The 8,966-nt window shown below is 42.0% G+C and overlaps 1 protein-coding gene across 1 annotated transcript; it reads right to left on the bottom strand.

The window, feature by feature from the left end:
* Positions 1 to 534: 534 nt before the first annotated feature.
* Defb125 (defensin beta 125) lies at positions 535 to 7,405 on the bottom strand. The gene is made up of 2 exons (XM_047539234.1): positions 7,348 to 7,405; positions 535 to 1,087 (listed from the first exon to the last, which is right to left on the bottom strand). The coding sequence occupies exons 1-2, from the start codon at positions 7,403 to 7,405 to the stop codon at positions 732 to 734; spliced, it is 414 nt and encodes a 137-aa protein (XP_047395190.1). The 3' UTR covers positions 535 to 731.
* Positions 7,406 to 8,966: the final 1,561 nt, after the last annotated feature.

Below are 8,966 nucleotides of genomic sequence, written 5' to 3'. Positions count from 1 at the left end.
CACACAAGGCCACATACTGCATGTTCTCACCCCTTGGAGATGCTGGAAAGTCCACCTGAGCACAGATCAGTGATTACAGAGGGTGGGCAGGGTAGCAGGGGGCTAGAGCAGTTGGATCACAGGTCCCAAGACATGGTCAGGTGGAAGTGCTGAGTCTTAGTGTTCCATAGCATGGTAGGGGACAGCAGCTCATGGTCACCAGGCTCCGAACACAAAGGAATGATGAGAAGATGGAATTGTTGCTCACCCTGATTAGGTAAGTGCGTGTCGTATGCACGTACTGGCATATCATACTGTATCTCATAATATGCACAATTATTACATGTTCATCAAAAATTTAAAAACCTGTATAGGAATGGAAATATGAACTACCCTGATGTGATCATTCCATCTTGTACACATATATTGAGTTATTACACCATAGCCCATAAATAGGTACAATTAAAATAATAATGAATAAAAAACAAGACACATATTCACTTGAGACCAAAATTAGCCCATGCGTTTTAATTCACCAGAAGAAGACAAAGCATTTAAGTCAAGGAAGAGCATTCTTATGTCTCACATACATTTCTAATCTTAAGGTCACCGTCTTGGCCCATGTTGTGGCCGTAGCAATTATGTCCATCCAACCTCCAATGGAACTGTCCAGGAAATTCGATGAGTGGAATGAGCTGCCTGGGGGTTTCTTCCAGCAGGATTTCTAGGGGTCCCACGCCCAGATGCAAACATCAGTTAACTGCGGCATGAGGTAACCGCATGGGGGTTGTCATGAACTGGGTAACAGGTTTCTCAGGAGCTTTAAGTTTTTCAGTTTTTAGAAACAGACTGTCATCAAATGTGATCTGATCACTCAGTTTGGTTACTGGAGAACCAGGAGAAGAGTCCAAGTCACTCAAATCAGGTGTTATGTCCTCGATATGGACCAAGGGAGGCGGTGTCTTTCTAGTGAATTCTGGGGGCAGCACTATGGGGATGCAGCATGAGACCTTGTTCTTACAAAGAAGTATGTACCTCTCGTCATCTAAGCATCGTCTTCTGCAGTAGCCAATATTATTCTTCCAGCATCTCGGTTGAGACCAGCCAGCTGCAGGGGATAAAAAGTAGGTCAAAATTCTAACGCTACCATCAGCATAGCCATTTCTCATTCATTCAAAAGTTTACAACTACTTACTACCTCTGCCGTCTAGGCTAATGGATGACAGGTACTAAAAGTCATCGAGAGAGAGAAACTAGAAAACACAAAGCATGTATTAAAAATTGTGCTATGTGCCTTCGAAGAGATTGGGAAGGAGGGAGGAAGAGCGAGAGAGAGAGGAGGCAGACAGTTAAAACATTTACACTTAGAGCAGAAGGAGGAAGTGAGCCAGCAGGACACATGGGAGGCACGGATTGTTTCAGGAAAGGAGCAGCCATGCTGTCTCAGTGTTGGTGACGCTGCTCAGTGTACTTGAGGCACCTGAGGGAGGTTCACAAGTTGCAAGTATTGTGTGCAAAGAGCAAAGGAACCCAAGATGCAGAGAGCATGCAGTAGCAGGACCAGAGTCCCCAGGCCCTTCAGATGCATATTAACTTTTTTTTTCAGAACATAACATGAGCTCATTGATTTAGGTTCTTCAGGATTTCACATGAAGCTCAGATGAGGGACAAGAAAGAGAGGAATCGGGAAGGTGTACTAGGTAGGCTTCTTCCAGGAGTGACCTGTTGGTGGCTCTAACTGAGACTATGGGAGTTACTGTAGAAAGAATAGGACAGATTATTTGTTTGGGGGCATAGCACATAAGATATTCCTAGGATGTTGAAAAGGCAGTTGAATATAGCCATGGGAAATCAGAAGAGAGGTTTTGACAATAGATATAAATTTTGGAATCATTGCAAATGTCATAAAGTCATTTTTTTTAATGGCTGTGTATATATACCACATTTTCTTTATCCATCCATCTGTTATAGGAAAAGACTCAAAAGAAACAAACAGATGAGTCAGAACAAAACAAGAGAATGAGGTCGTAGAGTCTCAGCTTGGGGTTTACCCCAAAGCAGACCTGAGCAAAGATTTGAGAATATTAGTTTAATTGAGAGGTTTTAAAAGAAAGTATAAAAATGGAGAAGTCAGAAAAGCAAGAAGTTCAAGAAAACGTGGCTATCACACTAGTTAGCACCATAGTTGACCTGAGCCTAACCCCACGAGAAACTCCGGTAGCCAGGCCATAATACGAGCCCAGAGTTATCCTACTTGGGGGTCAAAATAACTGTAATGTTTATCTACAACTCCCTGGCCCAGGGCTGAGAGATGATCCCAGAGTGAGCTGATGACATCCTGGCATTTCTGGAAGAGTATTCCACAGCCATGGCGAAGCTCTGGGGATTCTAACAGTTGGTGTGCGTGAAAATGGCAAATGCCACAAGGAAATGGGCACAGGGATCTGATTCAGCAGGGGAGGAGAAGGTTTCTTAAAGGAGGAAGTGACTGTCTATAGTCAAACCAAGGAAAAAGGCTGAAAAATGTCTGTTGAACAGGCAGCAAGAAGGTCACCGGCAATCCTTAGAAGAGCAGCTTCAAGAGTGGTAGAAAGACAGGATTTCACACTATGAATTCATACAATATTTACTTGTCAATTGTCCCTCCATAGAGCTGGGAAAAGAGAAAAAGACAGGTTAAAAATGTGTCTCATGCAGTCACACACTGTGATAGAAACCAACAGAGCGTATCACACCGTGTGTGTGTGTATGTGTGTGTGTGTGAATCCACTTTCTTCTGCAAGAGTACCGTCCATTTGGATTTCGCTCCAGGCTCAGCAGGCTTGAGCTTTCCTAGAGCTGGTGGAAGGACATGAATTCTTACTTCACATCACACACCTGTGATACCTAAATGTCCCCTTAACGAATGAGAGTCTCTTTTTGCGCAATCAGGCTAATGAACAGATCACCTCACAGTGTTACCTGTTCGTGTGAGGAAACAATTCAGATGTACCTGTTTAATAAATTTCAAGTGTGTAATACAGTATTTTCACCATTCTGTACGATAGGACTCTATAACTTATTTATCCTGCATAACTGAAACTCTGTAACCTGTATAAGTTTTTATTAAAAGACTTGAAGGAAAATATAAATGAAGAACAACAAGAGCTTACCTGAAATTTCTAAGAGATCCATTATACCTAGTGAAATTGTTATCAAGGCTATTTATTAGTAGTAAAGAGAAATAAAGAAAAAAAAAAGTAAAAAAAATAAAGAAAAAAAAAAAAAGTGGTAGAAAAGAACTGCTCAGTTGAGGTTGGTTGGAACCGGAAGGAGAGACCAGTGGATGTCGCCCCTGTAGTTCAGGTGTGAAGAAGAGCAGAGAAATGAAGGCTGCGTTGGGGGCGATGTGGAATTGAGGGAAGGCTCTGGGGTTGTGTCCTGATGATGGAGAAACACCAGACCGTGCTTATAAACAATTGAGAAGTTGGGATGGCCAGGTGTGGGGGTGCACGCCTGTGATCCCAGCAACTCAGGAGGCTGAGGAGGAGGGTGGCAAGTTCAAGACCAGCTTCAGCAACTTAGTAAGGCCCTACACAATTTAGCCGGACCTTGTGCCAAAATGAAAAAATAAAAAGGGCTGGGGATATGGGGATATGGATTAAGCACCCCTGGGTTCCATCCCCAGTACCCTCCAAAAAAATGGAGAGGGAGCGACAAAAAAAAAAAGAAAAAAAGAAAGAAAGAAAAGATAAAAAGAAAAAAGAATACAGAGACAAGATGACAGAAGGACGTCATCACTTCATGAGGTGACAGGGTGACATCCGTACAGGGCAGATCTAATTTTAGGCGAAGACACTTCCTCTGTTGCGGCAAAAGGGACAGAAGAGACAGGAGTAAGGGCCACCGGCATGAATGTCAACAGTGCTAAAAGGAAAATGGCCCTCTTTAAATTTTTTCAGTCCCTGCAGTGTAGGATCGTCACACGCTCAGAGGGAGCGGCAGAGAGGAGAGGCGCGGAGGCTGGAGGATGAGGTCAGAACAGCTGGAGGACAAGGTCAGAACAGCTGGGTAGGAAGGGGCGCTGGGCCTCAGGGAGGTGCAGCGGGATTCTGAGCAGCGTGTGTTCAGTCAAAGGGCGAGGATGTGACTGAGGAGGAGCTGGCAGGCTCGTGGTCCTCCATTCATCAAGCACACGACATACCATCTTCCCGCAACCAGCTGCCCCGGGTACCTAGAGGCGAGTATTCTAGCTCCGGAGGAAAGAGCCAGTTTGAGACAGGGTCTCGTTGAGTTGCTTAGGGCCTCGCTAAATTGCTGAGACTGGCTTTGAACTCACGATCCTCCTGCCTCAGCCTCCTGAGCCACTGGGATTGCAGGCGTGCGTCACTGCACCCAGCTTATTCAGCAGGATATTCAACAGGAGTTAGCAGCAGTCTGTGTGGCAAGGTGGCAGTGCAGCAACTTGAAGATGGCTTAGGAATTGTCATGCCAGTATGCAGAGCAAGTGCATTTCAAGCAGAGGATGCAGACCTCCAGGGACTGAGCACGTCTGAGGACTAAATGGCACCACAGAGGTAGAAGATGAGGTGAGAGAGGTCATAAGGGCCAGATCACATGAGGCCAGGACTCTGGACATTGCTCTGCATGAAGAAGGGGCGGTCAGAGAATTAGGGCCAGAAAAAGTACGTGATCTGATGTCCCGTGTGAGCAGGTCCCGTATGATGATGTCTCGACAATAGCTGTGATGATTTAGAGCAGGGCAGAGACCCACGAGGAAGCTCTAGCAGGAACACAGTTAAGAGACCCAGTGACTGGAGTCAGAGTGACACCAGTGGAGGCCGGGGAGTCGAGGGACTCTGGGTGTGATTTGCAGATAGACGCAGTGGACTTCCTGGAGCATATGAAGGTGTTGCAATAGAAATAGCGAAGATGATTGCAAGAATTTGGCTCCATTCCTAAGATGATAGTAATTGGGAATAATCCACAACTTACTGGCTTTTTTCCTAGACTGGCAGTAGTCATTTCCCAAAAGTTCTGCAACAACCTGGAACTACTATGTTATTAGGACATGGGATTTTTATCACCAATACATCAAAACCCAGATATTAGAAAATATGAATGGAGTTTGTCTATTTTCAGGCAGGAAAGTCATCTAGCTAAAGCATAATCAGGTAAGAATCAGCTAGCACCAACTGAAATGCATTTATTGATAGCAGTCCAATGATTGACAGCTCAGCTTGGTAAAAATTTGCCTCATAAACCACTTGATGCAATATCACCTAAAGCTCAGAGGGGTTAAATCATTAAATTTCAAAACAAGACCTGTAAAGGAAAATAAAAATGAAACTATATAAATCAAGAGGAATTCAAACTGACCCTCCAAAATAAAGTGGCAAAATAGGCAGAAACAATTTGTAGAAAAGTTGAAATATATAGTAAGTTGTATTGGAAGTTTGACTTCATTACCCAAAGATATAAACGAAAATTAAATAATTCAATATAACCTTTCATTTATAGAATTTGCAAAGAATTTGAAATTGATGCTACATTAAGCAGACAGGAAAAATGTATTTCTAGGAATTTTATGTTGATTAATTTATGGATAAGAAAGTGTTGATTAGCTGTCCTAGTATTTAAAGCTTATTTATGCAAAAATAGTTGGAAAAATAATTTACACAGCATCCATTTTATGAAATTTTATATAATCATTAAAAATACAATTTTTGAAAAATATTTGGTATATGGGAAAATACCTCTGATGCAATAGGGAATTTATAAATGAGCTATACATTTTTATTCAAATGATAAGGAAACTAAAGGAAGACAACATCACAAAACTTTATTTTTACTTCCTTACAACCTCAAAACTTCCAAAGTTTCAGCAAATAGTTTATAATCAGAAATGAATGTAGACATTAATTGTTTAGTTCACTCACCACATTGACATGTGCACAAGATAGCCTATTTGTTACATTTCAAGGAAGTAAAAACATCTTTCTAAGCAAATTATAATACCATCAAATTTAACAAGTCAGTTTCCTTAGATCATCAAGACTTAAAAATCAATGAGAAGGAGTTCCGAAATCTAGTGGGAGAGACGTTCAAGTTCATGCACAATTAAGGCACCAAGAAGACACCATCTTCACATATCAGACTCTAAAACTTGGAAGCATATAATAGAAAAACACCTGATAACCTGGAGAGTGTCTGGAAGCCAACCCTCTCTCAACAGGCAATAGGAGTGAAAGAGGTGTAGCTTTTTGGTGGACAGTTTGGCCCTGTGTGTGTGTGTGTGTGTGGTCCACTTATAATTATGTTGAAAGATATGTATTTATTTACGAATTTCCTTGCAGAATTGTTTGTGAAGATTAAAAATCTGCCTTATACAAGTAGTGAAACAATTAAATAAAGAGATCCACTCCTGTCCTGAAAATTTCACCTATCATTTAAAAATAATGAACTAGGTTTATTATTAATAAGAAATCACTAAGACATATTGCTTATACATTTCAGAGCAACCCACAATGTTCATTTACAACTGAATTATTTAAAGCCCTAAAGGGTATAAATATGTACCCACACATGCACATACACCCACACCCACACCCACACACACATCTGCTAGGACATATAAGAAATTTGTCATAATGATTCTGAAAGAGAAGACAGGACTTTAAAGTATTCTTGAGTAGGAGAGTACTTTCATTTCCTTAAATTTACATAATCATATCAATTGCTTGATGCATGAGTCAATTGCAAGTATTAGTTTTCAATAAAAATAGATAATTTTCAAAAGTAACATTATTAAAAAGGGGGAATAAGTTCTTCATATTAACCTAAAACCAGAAGCTCCTCATTGGTCACTTGGCCTTCCACCCTGTCTTCATGCCACTTATTCCTGCTTCTCCACCCCAAACTGAAACACTGTCTCTTCCACGAGACAGCTCTGCAGAATATAGAGGGTCCTTGGACTTGTCTACCACACCTAAGAACACGGAAACGAGGGCCTGCCTCTGAGGCGCTTTCGGGACAAGGAAGAATTCAAGATGGTAGGAAGCACCAGACAAAGGGCAGACAGCAAAGAAACAGTCACAGTGGAAGCGAAGCGAGGCGAGCTAACCCTGGGTGGCTGGACAGACAGCGAGGGGGCAGCTCAGAGCCTGAGGAGGTTCTGGGCTTTTGGAGAGTCGTCTCAGAGGACGCCCAGCTTGCTGGCTTTGACAGACAGATTCTCAGGGAGTCGGGCCGAAATAAGGCCCTTGCTCTTGTTCTTGATTGGCCCAGGGCTTTTCCTGGGGGACTCTATCTCCCCCTCCAGACACTCGGAGAGCCCAGGTGCAGCCACTGTCCTGTCTCCATAGTTCCTACTACATAGGGTTCCATTACCTTTGGTCACCTGAGTGAGCAATCCACAAAGGACGAGGGTGGGCATCAGGAAACGCATAGCTCCTGGTCGAGAGGAAGCTCTGTGTCCTGAGGGATCCAGAGCACTTTTTGAGCAGCTCCGACTCTTAAGTGGTCATCTTTACTGGCTTATCATGGGTGATGAACCAGAGAGGGCAAGAATGTCATGCCACCCAGATTATCAGACCATTGATTTACCTCATGGAACATGCGTGACACAGTAATGCCTGAACTGAAGCTTATGAGTTGAGATGTAATCACGCAGGACTGTAGTGGCTGATGAAGAGAGCCCTCCAAAGCTAGTCCTGAGACCTGAATGGGGTTAAGTGCTTTCCTCTGTGCGCACGCAGCACCTTGTACATACCAGATGGTAGCAGAAGGGTGGGTAATGAGACCACCTGCAGCAGACCAAGAGTTTACAGTATCCAGTGAAGTATCATTTTTTCTTCTGGGTGTTGTTAGTCCCATATGAATCCTCTTGAAATAAGGAAGACACATTTTTGACTTCTAAGTTCCTAAGACTCTACTACTGATGAGGATAGGAAAATTTGGAATGGGGAGTGAAAATAGGAAACCAGATTTTATGTAAGCTGCTTAGCTCAGGGCAGCCAGGAAGAAGAGAGAGGGCAGGGGCTGAGTAGAAGATGAATTCTCCACGGACACGCCCCTGCTTCCTACTCCCTCCAGCTAGGTGCGGCCTCCCAGTAGTCTATCCAGCTATCAGGGCTCCAGCCCGCCAAGCGGATTGATCCCATGATGAGGCCAGAGCCCTCGTGATCCAACCATTGCCTAAAGCCCACCTCTGGACCTTGCTTTCAACACAGGAGCTTTTGGGGCACATTCCAGATCCAAAACCTAACACCCCCACCAATTCAGAAATACATATTGAAAAAGTATAGGGAGACAGGAAACATTTTAAAAATCAACAATTTAAAATTCCACCTTAGGAAATTAGAGAAATAGGAAAAGTTAAATATTAAAAGTCAGAGCAGAAATCATGACATTGTAGAGAAATAGTAACAATAATTTAGTAAATCTACTCAAGAATAGACTTCTTCCATTTTTATCTCTCTGTATATTTATAATTTCTTTATATCCCTTAAAATCAAAATCAAATATTCTTTTTATGTTTAAGAATTTATGTTATTATATATATCCATATATGTGTGTGTGTGTGTGTGTGTGTGTGTATGTATGTATATGTACACATATCTATATGACCCTGTCTCAATAAAAAAAGGACAGGCCTTGGGGATATAGCTTAGTGGTAAAGTGCTTGCCTAGCATGTGTGAGGCCCTGGGTTTGACCCCAGTACTGCTAAATAAATAAATAAATAAACAATTTGCTGGAAAGATATTCCCTGTTCATGGGCTGTAAGGCTTAATCTTGTTAAAATATAAACACTACCAAGTTACAAACTCAATTCAATTTCATCAAAATCCCTATGAATTTTTGCAGATATAGGGAAAAAAAATCCTAAAATTCCTATGGAATCCAGGGACCTGATTAGCCAAAAATTTTTGAAAAAGAAGAACAAAGTTAGAAGTTTCATACTTCCTGATTTCAAAACTTAATATAAAATTAAAGTATTCAAATCTTT

Source organism: Sciurus carolinensis, chromosome 2, assembly GCF_902686445.1.
Source record: "Sciurus carolinensis chromosome 2, mSciCar1.2, whole genome shotgun sequence".
Classification (NCBI taxonomy): Eukaryota; Metazoa; Chordata; class Mammalia; order Rodentia; family Sciuridae; genus Sciurus; species Sciurus carolinensis.
This window is presented reverse-complemented; position numbering and strand designations above follow the sequence as displayed.

Coding starts and splice junctions, on each gene's coding strand:
- Defb125 (XM_047539234.1), bottom strand. CDS start 7,405: ATGCGTTTCCTGATGCCCACCCTCGTCCTTTGTGGATTGCTCACTCAG. Junction 1,088..7,347: donor GCTCACTCAGGTGACCAAAG/GTAATGGAACCC, acceptor TATCCCCTGCAG/CTGGCTGGTCTCAACCGAGA.